Genomic DNA, 20,474 nt, shown 5'->3' with positions numbered 1-20,474 from the left:
GATGGTGTTTATTGCCAGGTGATGTGCAGAAAAGTGCCACATGATTAGGCTCTTTCCGGGGGATGTCAGAATCCTCTGTTAACTACACAAATCATTGGCCTTGTAACTAACTCCCCCAAAACTACAAAACAGAGGAGGCTGAAAAACTTCTAAGAAGATAGGAGTTGTCGCAATGTGAGTAAAAGTTACTGTTCTGCACACCATGGCTAGCAGTGAGGAGTGGGTGGCTGAGCAAGATCTTCTCCAAGACTTTGGCTGGCTGAGAGCCAGGATTATTCAACTGGAAATGAACAGGAAGGAGGGGGAAAAAACAAAAGTCTGTTGAGGGATACAATAAAAATTTTAATGAGTCTTCAAATGTTGCATTATCTTATAAAAGTAGTCATTGTATTACTTGTGAATTAAACTTTGAAATGACTGACTCAATAGGGCTAGAGACTTAAAAATGATTAAAAGAAAGGAATCAGGCTCAGATTAGCAACAATATTTGTACAAAAATGTTTTCAGTGTTTAGAGTAACAGACAGGATTGTTTTTGGTGATGACTTTAACTATTGGGAGCTCATTTAATTTTCAATGGATAGATAAGGAACCTCTCTAAGCATAAGAATGAGAACTTAGGTATCTGCTGTGGAGTTTTTCCTGAGAGTATAAGTAAATTGAGTGTAACTTGACTTTAGTCTGTTATTATAATCAGCGCTATTATTTTGCTGTAGTTTAAAATACCTCCAAGTAGGTATATGTAGGGAAGGAAGATCATCTTTGTTCCTTTACTCTGATGGCCTTGGAGTGGGAATGAGGATCATGGCTTAGTGAATGGATATTGGTGAAGGGTGGGGCTCTCTTATCCATGATGAGGATGATGCTGGTGAAAGGCTGCACGTATAGGATGATTAGTTGATATAACCAAACTCCTGAGCTCCAGCAGTCCTCCTGCCTCAGCCTCCTGAGTAGCTGACAGCATCTTGCTATGTTGCTCAGTCTGGTCTAGAACTCCTGGCCCCAAGAAATCCTCCTGTCTTGGCCTCCCAACGTGCTGGGATGAACCACTGTGCTTGGCCCTACTATCCCCTTTTATAATGTTAACTCTGAAGGTCATCTTTGGGCAAGCTATGTTTACATAAAATAATGTAGATATTATGCATTCTATGAAGGGACTCTACTTTATCAGATGTTGTAGCCAAAGGAATATTACCACTCACTTTCCTTTGTGGCTCTATTGAGTTCTTTGGAAATGAATCTAAAAATTCATTGCTGAATACTCCAAGGGAGCTTCCAACAGTCACACTGTTCAAGTCTCTAGGAAATGATCCCCCTGAAATGAATCAATATATGCCAGTGTGCCCATATACCTAGTAGATCTTCAGTAAGATGCACCATGGATGCAGCAACCTGCCTTGACCTGTATTTCTTACAAATGTCTTTGATTAAAGAAAAAGGATGGTTGGGTGGGCTGAGAGTAGGTGTAGACATTGTGCTTTTGCTTTAATCTTCTTGATATTGGAGGTTTTCATTATAAATAAGGTAATCAATCTCACAACATGTCTTTTTATATACAGTGGCTCCTAGATTCTACTGTGGAGGCTATCCAGAGGTCCTTAAGAGTGGATATACTGTTTAAATTGCCTTTCTTCTTAGCAGTTCATTGTATTCATCAACAAAAGATATTATGTAAGAATAGCATTAAACAGGTAAAGTATAGTCTTACAAAAGAAAGCATTCAGGGAAAACAGTTCTTAAATCCTTGTAACATATAGCCATGGAATGGTGGAACATCACAGTTATTGAACCACAAGTTTTTCCCTTGCTTCCTGAGCCAGTTGATCCCCAAAACATAACTAAAGTGAAGTGCCTTGCCAGTATACTTTTTGCTGACTTTTCTACAGCTCTTAGCATAATGTCTTGAGGAGAGGAGGAGGTCTTTGAGCATTTCTTCATTGATTGATGGGTGAATCCAAGTGGCAAGAAACATTGTTCGATTTCTCTGTCTCTATAGAGCACATCCTCCTTGTTGCAGTTTGGGAGTTGCCTTTATTAATTTTATCACAGGCAGAAGGATGATCCCAAAGTAAAGACAGACCAGAACTGACAGGCCTATGCACAGGATCAAAGGGAAAAGCTAGACACTGAGCATGAAAGAGGCTGGTATTGAAAGGTAGTCATGGATTTTGCTAGCCAGTATCTAGAATGCCAGAAATAGAGTCCCCATCTGAAATGAAGAAAATGTTGAAAGGGACACAAGCTTATCAAAAACAGAATGAAATATTCAGAGTTGAAATGAAAAGGCAAATAAAATGGGAAATCAGCACAACTTATAGTCTTTTCTTCTTTTATTCTGGTAGCTTGAGGCTGGGTCAGCCTGGGCATGAAGGGGTAGGGACTGCTGAGGTCAAAGGGCTCAGAGGCAGGGTAAGAAAGGCCTCTTGCTTTTGACTATATGTAGTCTAGAAACTACATTTGTATTCATATACAAAAAATACTTGGAGTTTTCTAGAGTATCGTTCCCTAAAGTGTGTACCAAGGAGTAGTGATTCTGTTAATGCAGAAAAATATGTTTGGAAAAGACTGAATTATATAAAATTAACAAGTTTCTTTCTGAAAACTCCTGGGAGCTAATGTGTGCTGTGCATCTTCCATAGGGTGTGTGTGTAAGCAGTGTTTCCCAGAAGTGTCAGCCTCTAAATATTTTCTTATAAGTACTTTGCCGGACCAGTATCATGTAGAACATGTTTTGGGAAATGATGCTCTAAATATTATCTATATTCACATTAGAATCTCCATATCATCTGGTCATAACATTTTGTTCTGCTAGTTGTCAGAGCTCCACCTTATGAAATTTTGCAGCTGAATGAATTAGTCTTTTTGTTTGCATTTGAGTGAGAAAAAGCTCATTCAAGTAGCTCGACATAGCTCTACCCCAGAGAAGATATTTTCATCTATATTAATATATTTTACCCTTATTATTTAGGTAGTGTTTATTAAGATGACACAAAACATTAAGGAAACATTTTGAAGTTACTCCACTTTATAGCCAAGTTAAAAAGAGAGAATGACCAAACTGAAGCTTCTAGACAATTTAGATCTCTATTTAGTTTTACCATAAGGAGCGCATGACCTTGAATAACTTGCCAGACTAATGTACTGGGTTAAACTTGCATTTGTTCAGATAACTAAATTAGATGTATGTTTACTTCAAAGCACAAGCAATTATATTATGTATTTTTTAACTCTCTAGTCAGTTTTTTTTTTTTTTTTTTGAGATAGTGTCTCACTTTGTTGCCCAGGCTAGAGTGAGTGCCGTGGCGTCAGCCTGGCTCACAGCAACCTCAATCTCCTGGGCTCAGCGATCCTCCTGCCTCAGCCTCCCAAGTAGCTGGGACTACAGGCATGCGCCACCATGCCCGGCTAATTTTTTTTTTTTTTGTATATATATTTTTAGTTGGTCAATTAATTTCTTTCTATTTTTGGTAGAGACGGGGTCTCGCTCAGGCTGGTTTCGAACTCCTGACCTTGAGCAATCCTCCCGCCTCGGCCTCCCAAAGTGCTAGGATTACAGGCGTGAGCCACCGCGCCCGGCCTCTAGTCAGTTTTGAATAGAGCTAATGAATCCAATTATAATCCAATGAGATTTTTGAATATTTTTTTCCTTCAGTATTTCATAGACACAGACATAACTGGTGTTACTGATGGAAAAAAGTAAAAAAAAAGAAGAGAGAGCTAAATTAGCATGATTATTAATTCTTTGGGAGATATAATACATTATATGGGTACAGAAGACCCTCAATAAGCCATTGGATGATGTCATCCCACAATGTTATTATAGGCAATGCACATGCATTTCTTAAAATTTGTGTTTGTATGCCTATACCAGTGCCTTAATTGAGCACATACTCAATAAGTATTTGGGAATTGCCTTTGTTATCTTAAGACTTTTAATTACCTTTTTAAAAGTTGTATCCTGAATTGTCTTTTAATTAAAATCAATTTATGTATCAACTTGACACCTGATGTTAACTTTGCTGATAAAGTTTAGACCTACAAATATTTTGATCCATCCATACTTCTGTTACTAACAACATTCCCTTAATTACTTCCCAGAGCTTTTTCCCCCTATTTTTAAAAAATTGTAGTAAAAATATCTAACAAAATTTATCATCTTAACTGTTTTCAAGTGTATAGTTCAGTGGCATTAAATACATTCACAGTGTTGTGCAACTATCACCACCATTCACCTCTATAACTCATTGTATCTTGTAAAATGGAAAGTTTATGCCATTACAATAATTCCCCATTTCACTCTCCCCTTAACCCCTGGCAACCACTATTTTACTGACTGTCCATATGACTTTGACTGCTCTAAGTACCTTGTGTAAGTGGAATCATACAGTATTTGACTTTTTGTGACTGACTTATTTCACTTAGCGTGATGTCCTCATATTCATCTGTGTTGTAGTGTATGTTTGAATTTCCTTCCTTTTTAAGGCTGAATAATATTCTGTTGTATAAAAATACCACAATTTGTTTATCCGTTCATCTCTCAATGTATACTAGGGTGGCTTCCACTTTTTAGTTATTGTGAATAATGCTGCTATGAACATGGGTATAGAAATATCTCTTTAAGACCCTGTTTTCAATCCTTTTGAGTATATAACTAGAAGTTGAATTGCTGGATCATATGGGAACTCTAATTGTTTGAGGAACTGCATACTATTTTCTACAGTGGTTGTACCATTTTATGTTCCCATTCTCCAGATCCATTTAGGTTCCAATTTCTCCATATCCTTGCCAACACTTGTTATTTTCTGGGCTTTTTTGATAGTAGCCACATTAATGGGTATGAGGTGGTATCTTGTGGTTTTGATTTATATTTCTCTAATTATTAGTGATGTTGAGCATCTTTTTGTATGTGCTTCTTGGCCATTTATATATCTTCCTTGGAGAAATGTTTATGCAAGTCCTTTGTACATTTTTGAATTAGTTTATTTGTTTTTTTGTTGTTGAGTTATAGAAATTTTCTATACATTCTGGTTACTAATCTCTCATAGATATATGATTTGCAAATATTTCTCCTATTCTGTGGGTTGTCTTTTTACTCTGTTGATATTGTCTTTTGATGAACAAAATTCTTAAATTTTCATGAAGTCCAATTTGTCTATTTTTTCTTGATTACTTTTTGAATAATAAAAACCAGTGTTACTTAATATAAGTGACTGCTTCATAGTCTGAACTCAAGATGGTATTTTAAAATGTTCTGCCATCATAAACATAAATATTCTAAATTTTGTAGTAATCTTGTCTGAACATTGAGATCCTGTTAAAATATAAACCTTGTTATATTTAAATATATATAGATCTTGTCATATTTTAACAAGGTTAAATATAAACCGTGTAACGAGATCCCTGTGAAGTGATAGGCAGATACCTTTTTTTTTTTTTTTTTTTCTTTCTTTCTTTCTTTCTTTCTTTCTTTCTTTCTTTCTTTCTTTCTTTCTTTCTTTCTTTCTTCTTTTTTTTTTTGGTAATATTAGGCTGAGAAACTTGGTTTCTTGGTTTAAAAGTACAGAGTCTTGTTCTTTTCGTTCAAGATTAGTTTTTCTCCAAACTAGTTCTCTTTACAGTTCAGTTGAAAAGTAAATATACACAGAAGCTGCCAGTTCCTCCTTTTCTGGACTTGAAGTTTCTGGCGGGTGGAGGGTCAACACATGTTGACTCACTTGTTTGTCAGAACACAACAAGTGAATGCCAAACAAGTAGTGAGATGCTCAATAAATAACTTTTTTCACATTAAGCTATAGTATACATAAAACTGTCAGGGCAGTATATTCCTCTGTCTCCCTATAAATCTGTTTACATTTGTTTTCTTTTAAATTTTCATGTTATTTTGCACATTAAAGTGGAGAAAAAAAATTCTCTCAGCTGTTTGTGTTTTACATAATGTTCAAAAATAAAATAAAACAGAAAAATAAAACTCTCACCTTATATAGTCCAGCTTAATTAAAGGTCATCCCAAATGTTCTTATTTAAAACTGAGTCAACTGAATGTTAATGAAATATTCTAGATTATTCATTTTTAGGCAGATGAGCTACCATTTCTTGTTAAGGAAACTCAAAGGACCTTAAATATCCAAATTCATGTCTGAATCATGCAGAACTATTAATAATTATAGGATCAGGGCAAAGAGCACAATGAATAGAGGTTATGGCAAACAGAATTTGACTGAGATTTATTTGTATTTGGCTGCAAATGACTCAGTAAGACCAAAAGTAGCCATGTCATGTGATGACTATGATTGTGAAGCATTAATTGAAAAATTGTAAACAGATGATTTCTAGAGCCTATTGAGAAGGACCAATTGTTTATAAGTATAATATCGATTATGTAAAACTATTGCTAACAAAAAGAAAGATATGAAAAATTAAAATAAAAAGTTTAGGGCACACTCAGTTTCCAAGCCATCTGAATCATTCTTGGATGGCAGCCAGCTGCTCAAGTGCTTGGATGTTGAAGTCTTAACCAAGCCTTACCTAAGGAGAGCAAGAAGCAAAAGGCTCAGAAATATGACATCTCTTAGAAACTGCTGTTTCCTTCCTTCCACACCACAGCTACACCATGGTTAGTGGTAAGTGATAAAATTGAATGGATGAAGGATTTTTTGCTGTTAACTTAGGCCTTAGCACTCTTATGGCAGAGGGGAGAGAATATGGTTTGGCCTATTATGGTGTTCAGGATTTTGCCCCTTATATTCCTGTGATTCAGGGAGGCCCTTAATTTAAACAAATAAAATCTTTTTTCTGACTTTGCTGAATGAAAAACCTGGCAAAGTATCTGGTAATAATCAATCCATAACTAATTTTCTAGGGTTGATAAGAAATCTTGCTGGGTTCTTTTTAGAGGTTTTTAAGTTATTAGTTCTTACTCAGCATTTCCCATTATTGCTATTTATTTCATTAAGCAAGAGAATAAATAATTATTTAAAAAAGAGGCAAAATTTCAAAGAAGGTAAATTTATGCTAAGCTGGTTCATGTTTCATGCTTTTCTTATCTGCTAGCACAAACAGAACAAAAATACTTATGTGCTTGTACTATCTACTTTCCACTAGAAAATGTGTATTTTATTTTTCTTTAAAGGCCCATGATATATAAATTTTATTTGTTCTAGGGATTATTTTTCAAAACACCAATTCATTTGGGAACAAGTCATACTTTATCAGATACCCTCCTTAGATGGCTGATTGGGCTGAAATGCTTGACTATTTAGTGAACTTGATGAATTTTAAGCAAAACCATTGTAAAATATTTAAAATAGGTTCTACATCACTGAAATTGTTTCAGCATGGTATAAGGTCTTTTTTATTCTTTTTCTAATAAAGAACATTCAGAGGGAGGATCTCTGATCTCATCAGATCTTTAAATATTAAGAGCTCGTGCCATCTCCCATTAGTATTTTTTAACCTGAGCAGAGTCTTCTAAAGAAAACTCTTTTTGCATGTCTAGGAGTTCAGGGTGAGTAGGAAATAATAGTGAATAGGAATAATGCTTTTGAAAATCCCAGTCTTTATGAGAGTTCATCACCCGTAAAATGCCTTCTGTTTATGAAAGAATAGCAGTGTGGGTAGTTATTTGATGTGTTCTCATGTTACAGCATGAAAGCAAAAGCAAAAGGTAATGTTAGTTGAAAGCTTTGGCTTAATTCATTATTTGATATCTCAGCCTGATTCAGTTGTCTTCAAAAATAAAAGTTATTCACTCCATGATAGAGCTACTCGTGGGACAAATAATGAAATAACCTTACCTTCAACTTGATTACTTAATCATCTATGGTTTTCATCATGAGGTCAGGTTTAGTTCATAGGAAGCCCTTTCTTAAAGGGAGTATTTGGGTGAAACAAATACAACCTTATTATTGAATTGAGTCACAGTGAGCATTTTGTATTAAAAAATACAGTGTTTTACGAAGGGGTAGGCACAATTTTGAATTAGCATTTTAAATTTAGCATCAACTGAGTTGTACCCTACCCAGTCTTATGACAGTCTTTATAAAAAACAAAAGAAAAAAATATTTCTTTTTCATAATAAAATAAGTGTGGAAACTAATGGCACCCTGTGTTCCTATCCACTACTTGGAAATGCTCAATGCACCTCTGAGTATTAAAGCCCTGTCCTGAAAAAATGAAACCCTTTAATTTTTTAATCTAGGTATTTTTAAGTTTTATGTTTGCATACAGGTAGTTAAGTCCAGTAGTTCTGAGGTTCCTTAAGACAAAAAATAGTTCCCAGGCCCTCTTCTTTTCCATCTCCCATTTTCCAGAGGCAACTAATTTCCATCTTTTAGCTGATTCTTTTGGTAACTATCTCCATCTTGAAACAATAGGATGGTATGGCTACTTCCTGAACATTTTTTTCTTAGCTTTATCTATTGACTTTTCAACATGAAAAATGAGAATTTATTTAGCTTGTTCCTGCACCCTGTCTCTCTCTCTCTCTTACTCTTTCTCATAAGGGTACATGTGCACATGTGTGCACAGATGCACAATTTCCATTCCCCCATCCTGCCTGTAAAATTATGTAGCAATTTGATTTATAGCAACATTTAATGTTTAAATTATTTAGAATATATAAATGTAATTTATAGCTAAACCACACAGAGGAATATGATTCTTGTTCTATTTGTACAAATTTTTGTTTCTTTCTGGAGTCTATTATTTGCTTAATTTTCTGTGTGTTTATCTCCAATTTGACTGCCAATTCTCCATCACTTGAGAAAATCTCTTCTAGCTAAGTTCATTCACATCAGGTTCTCTTTCCATGTCATCTTTTTGAAGCAGTCTTGCCAGGAGCCTTCTGACCTATTGTAGTCCAGACTGGAAGACTTTGTTGCCTGGTACACAGCTGCCATCCTGGGATTTTCCTTCCCCTTCATCCTGGGGAGCTAGGCCTCCTATTTTCTGCATGATTTCCTTTCTTGGTTTACTCCTTTGGTAGAGTATAGCCTCTGAAATCCCTAGTGTGTGGGAGATTGATATTTGGGGGTGATTTTTGTGTATATGTGTCTGAAAACATCTTTATTCTACCCTCACATTGATTGTTTATCAGTCTGTATTATTCTTGGTATACAATTTTAGGCTAGAATTATTTTTCCTTCTTAAGTAAAGCAATTGTCTTCTGGCTTTCAGTGTTCTGCTGAGACATCCGAAGCAATTTAATTTATGACCCTTTGTGGATGCCTCTACCTCCACCCCAAAGCCCGTTTCCCTGAGATTTCAAATAATGTGTTTTTGGTGTGTATCTGTTACACTAGGTTGAGTATTTTAAATCTAGAAACTCTCATCCTTCATTTCTTGAAAGATTTCATTGATGATTTCTTCCTTTTTCTTTCCTCCTGCCTTCAGGACCTCCTATTATATAGATATTGCACCTCCTGGATAAGTCACTCATTATTTTACCTTTTCTCTCCTAATTTATATGTATTTATGTTTTTACTTTACTTTCTGTGAGATTTTCTTAACTTTGTTTTAAGCTAATGTATTGAGGTTTTCATTTTTACTATCATATTTTAATTTATCCAAAGTGCTATTTTGTTCTACAAATGTTTCTTTTAAAATATAGCATCCTATTTTTATTTCATGGACCTAATATCTTATTTCTCATAATCTTTCTTTTTCACATAAATCATTTTCATCCTGTATAGTGTATTTCTTCCAGGTTTAATATTTTTATTGCTTACTTTGGCTCTGTTATTCCTATTAAAGTTTTCTGTAAATCTTTGCTAATCCTTGACTGCCTGCTCATATTTAGGAGTAGGAGATTAAAAAGCTGATTGGATGCTCTGAATGTCTGGGTACGCCTATGGACTGAATGTCACTGTAGGGTGATATGGATGTGCCAATTTAAATATCTTCTTGTCTCCTTGAACTGATCAGATCTTTTAGAAGGGAAACTTCTAGTTTCTTGTCTAGAAAGTGAAGGCATTATTGCCAGTGTTTGAGGATTCAAATCAGGAGGAGTACTGGGGATCTCAACACTCAGAATACCTATATTCACTTAATCCTCCTACTTTCAGGATACTCCTATCCTCAACTCTTCCTGGTATCTGCCAATCCAAAGAACCTGTAAATTATCCTTTCTAAGCAATAAATCTCCAGTCTTTTGTCTGAATTGGGGATAGGAGCAACCACCCAGCAAATACAAAGTAAGGAGACACCTGGAGTTCTAACTGATTTTTAAACATTCTTTGATCAAGTTTAATCTTCTTGACATACCATTGCCTCTTTATTTAGACTTAGGCCATACTTGAGGTTAAGTACATAGTCCTTCAAGACTGTCAAATCTGCAAGTTTGCAAGTTTGATGTAGGTCCCCAGGGCCATCCTCACTTTAGACCAGTTGGCCATAAATTTGGGAGTTCACACAGACTTCCTTGGATTTAGTAATACATTAGAATACCTCATAGAACTCAGGAAAGTGCTATACTTATGAGTATAGTTTTATTATAGCAAAAGGATACAAATAAGAACCAGCCAAAGGAAGAAACACATAGGGAAAAAGCTGGGACTAGGACAAAGCTTCCAGGTCCTCAGGGATGCATTGCCTTCCTATTATTGATGTGACAATACACATGAAGTATTGCCAATTTGGGAAACTTGCCTGAGCTTCAACATCCATAGTTTTTATTGGGGCTTCATTACATAAGCATGATTGATTGAATCATTGCCCATATGGTTGGGCAATGTTGGGCAATATTGGGCATTGATTGGGCAATGGTTGGGCAAAAAAGTGTTGCCCAAAGCCTCAACACTTTAATCACAGTGTTGGTCTTTCTATCTGGCCTCCATCCTGAGTTCCCTCATTAACATACACTTATCACATGTGGTCTGAGGGCCCCATCATGAATAACAAAGATATTCCTGACACTCGGGAAACTCCAAGGTTTTAGAGGTTATCTCCTAGGAGCCAGGGACAAATGCCAGACTTGTCTTTGGATAAAGTTAATTCTTTCCTATATACCCCTTCCTCTACTTCCACTTCCAGAGGTACATGGTGCCACCAATTTCAACATACTTTAAGGATTCTGATGTGAAAATCATGTTGGTTCTTTTCTCTCTACATTGCTGGCTGAAAATTTAGTTTTTTTGAGTTACCTAGACTTATCACTTGTTAATCTAATTTCAAGCTTCCAAAATACTGTTTCTCTTCCCTTTCTTGAGTGTTTATACTTAACAAAAAACCCCTTTCAGTAGTGTTAGTAGGGTTTCTGGAGGGAGAAAAATTAGATATGCGTATTCAGTTGGCTATCTCTACTCAGAAATTGCCTAGCACTCTCCCAATTTCTTTCCAGTAGCAACTTTTTGTAGAAAGACAATTTAACACCTGGTAAGCACTGGATTGGCAAACACTGCTATATTACTGCATTAATACAGATAACTAAATTAGACTTAAGAATCATTAAAGATGACTCTTCCCTTAGGGCTCATTTCCTTTCTACTTTAAGTATTGAGGTCACAAAATATAAAAATAGCCTCTTATCACTTGTTGACTAGGGATAAGAATGTGGGGATAGAGAGGGACCTTTATCTTCAATGTTATCTATTTTTACAAGGTTTGAATTAATATATATTACTTTTTAATTAATTAAAAATAATTTTGGAACAAGGAAAAAAGTAAAAACATTGCATAAAGTGATCCTTAAAATTTTTCCACTTCAAATCTGTGATGCTAAGATTGTAAAGTAGGGTTCATGGAGAACTAAAAATGGAGAATTCTTTTTATATTTAATGTAGGTAGGACAGAGCACAGAACTCCTTTAATCATTCTGATCCAAAAGTCAGACTTGTATTCATTTTCTCTCTCTCTCTCTCTCTCTCTCTCTCTCTGTCTCTCTCTCTCTGTCTGCACTCCCCCCCCTTTTCTGGGTAGAAAGAGGATTTTAAGACTATATTTTGCATTAATGAAGTCTTTGCCTGGAAAAATGGATGTTGGTCCTCCCATAATGCTGATTTCTCATTTCATTTTCTTAGTAAATAAGAGGGCATGTACTGACTTTTCTGTACCATTCTAGGATATAACTTTAATTTCTTTTCTTTCTTTTTTTTTTTTTTAAACAATCTTTTTAGAGTTCCTGCTCCCTGTGAGATTCATTCCAAACTCCATAGCGTGGTGTTCCCTGCCCTTTTATATTGTGGCAGCAACTTAACCTTGTAGTCTCATCTGTTCTGGACCCCAACAAGCTCCCAGTTCCTTTCAACACTCAATTATTTCCTGATTCTTGGTGTTGAGAGGTGTCTTTGTCCATGCAGTTTCCCTAGCCTAGAATTCTTCATTACCTCTTTTCTATCTCTGCCTATCTAAATCAGACCCATTTTTATAAGCTCACCTGTAATGTTACCTTTTCCAGTGAAGACTCCCACTTATCTTTCTTCCACTCAGGATTAATGCCACTCCACTGGGGCCTCACTGGGCTTTTTTTTTTTTTCTGCCATAGCCTTTCTGTGCAGTAGGAATGAGGATATGCATGTGTGTGTATGTGTGTGTGTGTGTGTATGAGAGAGAGAGAGAGAGAGAGAGACAGAGAGAGAGAAAAGGAGACTGTCCCTATTAGTTATAATTTCCTTGAGGGTAAATATAATGAGTCATATATATTATAGTATATAAAATTGTACAAATTATATATTAGAATTTTGCAAATCTAGTCTCTGAAGACCTTTTCTTAAACAATAGAAAGGTGGCTGCCTAATATTTAAAGGTGATTTTTAGCAACTTGAGGTGAGGGTGAGAAGTATGAACACTCATTAGTGTTCACTGAATCTAGGTCCACACGCTAATAACCACGGTGCCATTGTGGCTGACTGGTTGAAGCAGCCAAATGAATCTCTGTGTGACAGGAACTGACTGCTATAGTGGAGGAAAGAAAGCACAGGAGGCATGGTGACTAAGCAAGTCAATCTGGGTATCCCTGCCACAGGAGGAGGATCTTAATAATTGGGGAGAGGGGTAGGAGGAAGGGTTAAGGGAGGAAGATGAAGTGTATTATGGCTGACAGATGACGCTATGTTCTGGGCAAGGAGTTAGTAGGTATTTGAGGGAATACCTGGGAGAAGATGAGTGGTCTCTAAGTGATTAGCAGGATGTAATTGGCCATGTGCCTGGGAGCACAGATGTACATAAAGGAAATATTAAAGGTGAAAAAAGAAAGAGAGAGGAAACACCAATGATAATACCAAGAGGATCTTTTAAACTGTGGAAATCCATCTAGGCTCTCCCCTATTGATATTTCCATGCTGGTACACTTAAAGTCCTTCTCAGTTACATCCACTTTCAGGCTGGCCTGTTATTGCAGGAGGATTAAAAGGTGAGGACTAATCTGGGGTTACCACAATCATCTCACTTAACAGTGTTACTCCAGGTGAGTGCTGGAGGGCATTGGGGTCAGCAGGGAAAGAGGGCAAAGCAGAAGGTGGCATTAGACCTCAATCATAGACATTTTCTTAGGAGCATTTTACAGAAGCCACTTTCCCTTTTTTCCCTAAGTACAAATTAAACTTAATACTTGGCAGCAAGTCTTTGGCTCTCCTATTTAAGAGCTTAAAGCTGTTTGAAGTTTCCCAGCTCTTGACCCAACAAGAGGCCAGGCAGGTAGGCAGGCAGCAAGATTTAAAACTAGGTGATAAATTAGATCGATATTCATCTGGTTAGGCAGCAGCATTTAATGAAGCAATTTATTAAATTTGTTTTTTTCTTTTCTTTGCAGAGCCCATTTCTGATATATTGGAGTTGGATATAGGGTGTACCTCTTGAGTTTATTTCTTTTTCCTTAATGCAATAAAATCATGAGAGGTAACCTTAGACAAAAATTGAAATAGTTCAGAGAATATTTTTTCTTTCTAAATTCAATGTTTGTATGAACAGGCTCTGTGAAGAGTGGTTATGAGAATATGTGAGAAAGAAACAAAGGGAGAGAAAAAGGACACTTAGTGAAGCCTACCAAAATTTTCTCTACCTCTGTTTTGTATGTATTATGTGCTGGGTAGCAAGCAAATCTGTTAATTTGGACTTGAATTATGTATTAATTACTTGCTTTTATAGCACAGAAAGATTGAGAATAAGTATTTAGGCTAAGGGTTGATTTTACATGATGACAAGACTGCCTATCAAACTGTACAAATGATGATAATGCTCTTACTTGGAAAGAACAGTTTCTTCCTGAGAAAAGAGAAAGATCTTGAATCTGTTTAGCTCAGGTTGGCTTTGTCAGCTGGTCATGTTAACATAGTACTATTAATTTATCTTGCCTTAGGATTGCTTGGTTTTTTTTTGAGAGTATAGTCCTTATTCATCTAAACCGTGACTGGATGTGCTCTGTCCACCCAAATATTCTTTTCCATAGTGATCCTTGTTTTGGCAACTGTCTCCTTTTTCTCAGCTCACTTATCACTGCTTGTTTGCAAAAGGCCTGCCTATAACTGCACAGTCCTGCAGCTTATACTTTAGCTTCCAAAGTGGGACTGTGTAGCAGTAAAAGCCTTCTCTTAGCAAGAGATTTAGGCCACGAAGGGCATATGAAGCTGGTGCCCTACTGGCAACAGTGTCCTGCTGGCATGGAGCAGCCCCAACACCAGCCTTTATATCGTTTGGCCACAAGAAGAGAACCAGAGAGAAGAGAGGAGGAGCCAGACGCTTAATCATGAAGGGCCCTATTAGGGACAAAAGCACTTACAGTGAGTACAGTCGGCAGATACCCGGCATTTCTGTTCTTCTAATTAAGAGAAAATTATAGGAGGAAGGAGAAGAAGGTGGGCAGTTTTGATAGCTATGTAGCTGGATTTTTTGCTTCCTGATTTGGCCAAAGGAACACTCTCCTGATTTAAATGTGTCTGTTTTTTCAAGTTGAATACATTCTGCTAACATCAGGCTTCAACCCAAACCTTGTGGACAGGACGATAGCAGAACCAGTCCTTGTTAGTAAGCAATCCATGGCATGTTTTCTTCTGTTTCTATAGGAGGTTAAAAAGAGTAATGTGGAAAAAATCCTTTCACAATTTTTTTAAAAAAGCTTTAAAATTGTTACCACTTTCAGCATTTGTACTTTAATTATTACCTCTTCTTTGGATTTGTGTAAGGGAAAGGATTTGATGGATGTTATTTTTAACAGCAGCTGGGATAAAGGTGGCATTATCTCTAATGCTGGAAAGGTGGCCACAGACAAGTATTTGATGAGGGGGAGGAATAGGAGGGGTTATTGGGTTCCAAAAAGCTGGTTGATCACTCCTCTCACACCGTCTTGGAGCCAGAGTTATAACTCGGTGGGTACCTGTGTGCACTTTTTCTAATGCTTTCGGTTTCATTGTCAGAAGTTGTTGTCTAGTGGCTTTTAAAAAATTTCTCTGTGATTAGAAAAATATTATTGCAAGATGACTTGTAAAGGAAGAATACAAAACTTTTAGTATTTAAAAGTATAGACTTATGCTCACTTTCCTACTGTTTGTTTTCATTCAAATGGAATAATTTAATTTGACAGCAAAGCAAGCTTGAATAGTCATGATTAGGGCAAGAGAAATATTCACAAAGATTGATATTATAGGTCTCCACAATTTGAAACATTTTTTCCTTCGAATTATATATTTGTTTATCTTTTAAATTAGATGTGATTTTGTGAAAATCAGAAAAAGAGTATAGTCATCCATGAGTGCTACATTTAAATGTGAAGTACTAGAATTGAAAATTAAATGTTTATAGTAATTGCTTTCCTTGAAAATGGGTAATTAAGTCATTTTATGCCATTTCCCAAGTTGCTATACTATGATGACACATATGGTATTCCTTTCCCAGTGGCAAAGGTATATGTGAGGGAAAGTAACAGAAGTTACTTCTCTGGGTTATACAAATTCTCTTGTATACAGTCTGATCAGTTAAATGTGGAAAAATCACCTCCAGGTTGAAATTTTATAGGTGCAGGAAAATTTTGCTTAGTCAGCTTGAATGTGAAGTTTCCTTGCCCTTTACTCATGTGTGATGTATACCCTGTCCTATCCAGCTACACTTTTTGTTAATGTTTTTTATTTTATTCTGTTTGTCTCTACATATATAACCACATCTGTGTTTTCAGTTTTAAATGGCAAACTCCTAGAGGAGAGAATCTCCCATATTCGTTCCTCTGGGAAGAGTTAGCAACATATAATGTGTAAATAATGATTTACAAAATGATTTTTTTCATGCTAACAATTTCTTTCTTTCCATTAAGTAGGAAAAATCTATTGCTACTGCTTTTGTACTCTGGTAAAATGGAGGGCCATAATTTAGTAGCTGCTCAGCTCTCAATATAGGCAGGAAGCTTCTGAAAGCTTTGAAATCTCTGGAGAAACAACTCTAGGCAATCACAGATTCTTAGGGCCAGATGAGTTCTTACTGTTCATCTAGTTTAATTTTGTCATTTTACAGATGAGGAAACTGAATCCCAGAAATGTGAAGCATTTTGTCCCAAATCATATAAAACTTCATTTTGCTTACTTGATGCATAGCCTGATGGGATATATGGAAATGCTATAGGTTGGGGCATAAATTGCATTGAGCTAATTCTTTGGTGTGTTTTTTAGTTTATAGTAGGATGTATATTCCAGAGAAGGCTCTGCCTTGATTTAGGAATTTCAGAGAAAATACAGTGCCTAAGCATTGATTCTCAGTTTTGCAGGGCTCTTTCTTGGGCAGGGTTCTGGGGGCAAACGGATGTGAGTGAGTATAGGTGAAACAGTCAATTGTACATTGCTCTAGCATTTAATTTTCTGGGTTGGATGAATCTGGTTTCTTAGAATAGGGAACTACTGTGACAACAGTGTTTTCTTCATTTATAACCAGTTCTACGTCCTTGAACAAGACACCTTTATTAACCTTTGTGTATCAGATTCTGTCTCTAGGATTGTGATTCTAAATTGATCCCCCAGAGGTCAGTGAACCAATTAATAATTTAAAAGTGTTCTAGGAAATCAGAATCAGAGCCTGTCTGAGGCTGAGGTATATGGTACATGAAGAAGTGATATGCCAGCTCACTCTTCCTAAGGTTTTATCCCTCCCAGTGAAATTTTGTTATCTTATAATTGTTTTTTTTAATAGCCAGGTCTAGTATTATTGCTATTTTTAAAACTGAATGCAAGAATGGTTAAAAATGTGGGGTGTGGATTTCTTCCTCTTGCAATCAGGCAGAAAAAGCTTTTGAATTGAGCCTAAAGCCATTCTGTAAGGCAGATATCAAAGTGATAAATCTGCTTTATGACATACATTTTGCTTTTTGCAAATAACTTTGTTTTCAAAAATTCAACTGTAAACATTATCACCATTTAATTAAAAGTTAGATGCCTCAGATATTAGGGAAGAAGATTATACTGAAATATAATCTTGGAAGATTATATATATATCCTTGGAAGGAATCTGAAATAATGTTATAGGAGTAACTTAGTCTTAAGGCTATTGTCAATTCAGCAAGTCTTTTTATTCCCAGGGCCCATTCCTGTATGGGAAGTTACATGTTCCTAGTCAAACTGGGAGCTTTTAAAATTTTTCTTCCCTATTTTTGTAGGAAAAAATAATTTTGTTTTTGTTTCTAAATGAATATGTGTTGCTAAAGATATGAGCTATAATCACATAAATTCTGATCATTTGATCAGCCACCTTTGTCTTTGGAGGAATGAAGCTACAAACTCACTTGAATGTGTAGAGCCAGAAAAACGTATGAAAGAAAAAGAAATCCATTGCCTTGAATAGAAGAAGCTGCTCTTAAGAATAAAAATAATAATTTCTATTTAAAATGTTTAAAGTACAAGAAGCTAAAAGTTGTTATTTTATACTAGACTGATTTCAGAAGAAAGATAAATTTAATAGCTGGATCATTAAACTGATTAACTTTATCTTAAGAAGCAACCTTATTTTATTATGAATTACACATGTTATTTTAAACATATTTGATTAACATTTTACTGTTATGTATTTCAGAGCAATTTATTACTCTTGAAATTTCAGAAGCTCTAAAAAATTCAATATAAATAAATTAATGTAATTTAGGTTGAGAGTTAATTAGATCTATTCAATATAATCCATGATTTATACTTTTCAGGAAAGTAAAGATTTAGAATTGCCACAGGTTATTTATGTACCTAACAAATCATAGAAAGGAACAACATTTCCTGAATTCAGCACAATGTTTTTATTAGTTAGAACATCTTCTCTCTCAACCTGTCCCATGTATTGAGTATATTGGTTATAGTCAAAACAATGTTTGGATGCTTATAATAGGAAAGCCCAAAATAATCATGGCTTAAAAAGATAGAAATTTGTTTTTCTCTGACATAAAGAAGTCTAGGTCAGCAGTCAGGACTGATATAGCAGCTCCTTGTTATTCATGTGGGATTCATGTTCCTATCCTCATGCTCCACCATCCTCTACCCAGCATATGCAGAAGCATCTCTGGGTCTGAGTTGGCAGCTGGAGCTCCAGCCATCAAGTCCATGTTATAGGCTGGAACAAGGGGAAAAGTATAAGGGCAGAAAGGGGCCCTTCCTAATTGACTCAGCTCCCTTTAAGCAGCCCTTCCAGAATTTCTATACAGCAATTCCACTTACATATCATTGGGCAGATATTAGCCATATGGTCACACCTAGCTGAAAAGGAGATAAGGAGTGTAGTTTTAAATTCTGGGCATGAATATGCACAGCTAACAATCAGGATTTTGTTACTAAAGAATGAGGGAAGAATGGATATTAAGGTAGGCAATACCACTATGGTTTTTTGTTCCTATTATATGCTGGCTTTTGGGGCTACCATGTGGAAAATCAAAATACCTCTTTCTGTTTTTATTATGAGCTATGGTTTCTTAATTTAGAAATCTGGCTTAATTTAGAAATCCTGTTTCTTCTGTGAAGCATCATTTCTTTATTTGGCAATCTTGACTGACTCTTGCTTTCTTCTTTCCTTTTGCCTTTTAGCTGTTTTGGAAAGAAGTAAGGTTTAGACTTTTTCATGTTAACCATGAGCGTGACACTTTCCCCGCTGAGGTCACAGGACCTGGATCCCATGGCTACTGATGCTTCCCCCATGGCCATCAATGTGACACCCACTGTGGAGCAGGGTGATGGAGAAGAGGCAATGAAGGACACAGACCCTGACCAGCAGTACGAAAAGCCACCTCCACTCCACACAGGGGCTGACTGGAAGATTGTCCTCCACTTACCTGAAATTGAGACCTGGCTCCGGATGACCTCAGAGAGGGTCCGGGACCTAACCTATTCAGTCCAGCAGGACTCGGACAGCAAGCATGTGGATGTACATCTAGTTCAACTAAAGGTAAGGTCGGTCTCTGGTCCTCTCAGGACAGAAGTTTTTCAAAAGACTATGGTACCTGGAGCCTAAGTTCTGTAATTCCCACTGAGGAAATGTCCAGGAAGAAAAACAGAGTAACAGGTTTGAAACCATTGTCCTTGTAGGCAAATGTGGACAGAATTAATTCTTTTCTGATTTTACTTCATGTGCTGATTATCTAGAATAAAACTGGCCTTTGAGGATAGTGCAGTGAAGTGGGGAAAGGGAGACACTGCATTTTTGTGCCGTGTCATAGAAATCAGTTACAAAGAATAAAAGTATTTTTAAGACTATTACAAAGGGTTTAATAAAAGACTCTCATATGTAAAATATCAAACTGAGCTGTGATTGTGAGTATGTGTATATGATTATTATCTTCTGTTGAAGCTGATGCTGCTTTTGTGGCAAACAGTGGATTCTGGCATGGTGGGAAAGGGCAGGATTCTCCTTTTAGAATGCATCCTTTCATCCAGGTATAATGCATCATGTAGAACAAAGATGATTTTTATAACAACTCATCTATAGTTAAGACATTTAAAAAATGTCTGTGGCTTCTAGAGCCCTTAAAAAGCCTGACTGTTGGCAATAATGAAATGGAGGTGCTAGTAGAGAGTACTATTAGTAGTTTTTGGCCTGGGTACCTCAGAATACCATGAATCTTGCTGTTCCATAGCCACCCGTTTCTCCTAGGTCCTTGCGTGGAATGCATGCTCAGGTCAATGACCAGAAAAGCAAGGCAGGTTTATAACCAATGAGGGCAATGATCACAAACCCCAGTGTAAATTTCTAGTCAATTAGAAAGGATCCTAAGAAAAATTCCTTCATCTAATCTGGTTCATCCTAAATGATATGAAACAAATGACCAAACAGATTCTTAGATCTTAACACTTAAATAGCTCACAGGCTGTAGCCATCAGTGTGAGAAGAAAAGATCGACAGTTAAAAGAAAGCGCATGTCCCAAATCCTAGAGCAAATCTGGCTAAGCCTTCTCGGGCTGGTTCAATGTATCCTGGACTCAGCTGCCACATTAGAGAAAGTGTTCAAGTGAGCAAGGAGCAAGGAGGGAGGAAAGAGAACAAAAGAGCCAGAATCTGAAAGGTGGCTGGGTTTCTCCCAGCTTGAGCAGGCCTGGTGTT

The 20,474-nt window shown here is 36.4% G+C and overlaps 1 protein-coding gene across 2 annotated transcripts in view; it reads left to right on the top strand.

Annotated features, from left to right (window-relative positions):
* AKAP6 (A-kinase anchoring protein 6) overlaps positions 1-20,474 on the top strand; it is a 465,422-nt gene that overhangs the window by 82,628 nt on the left and 362,320 nt on the right. Inside the window, exons 1-2 of one of the 2 annotated variants that reach the window (XM_012773424.3) lie at positions 14,199-15,295; positions 18,965-19,322. In XM_012773424.3, coding sequence (XP_012628878.1) covers positions 18,999-19,322 — 324 coding nt within the window. In that variant the 5' untranslated portion in view covers positions 14,199-15,295; positions 18,965-18,998. Of the gene's footprint in view, positions 1-14,198; positions 15,296-18,964; positions 19,323-20,474 lie in introns of those variants that run through there. The other variant, XM_012773426.3, reaches the window with a different exon arrangement.

The sequence above is a fragment of the Microcebus murinus genome, chromosome 6, assembly GCF_040939455.1.
Source record: "Microcebus murinus isolate Inina chromosome 6, M.murinus_Inina_mat1.0, whole genome shotgun sequence".
NCBI lineage: Eukaryota > Metazoa > Chordata > Mammalia > Primates > Cheirogaleidae > Microcebus > Microcebus murinus.
This window is presented reverse-complemented; position numbering and strand designations above follow the sequence as displayed.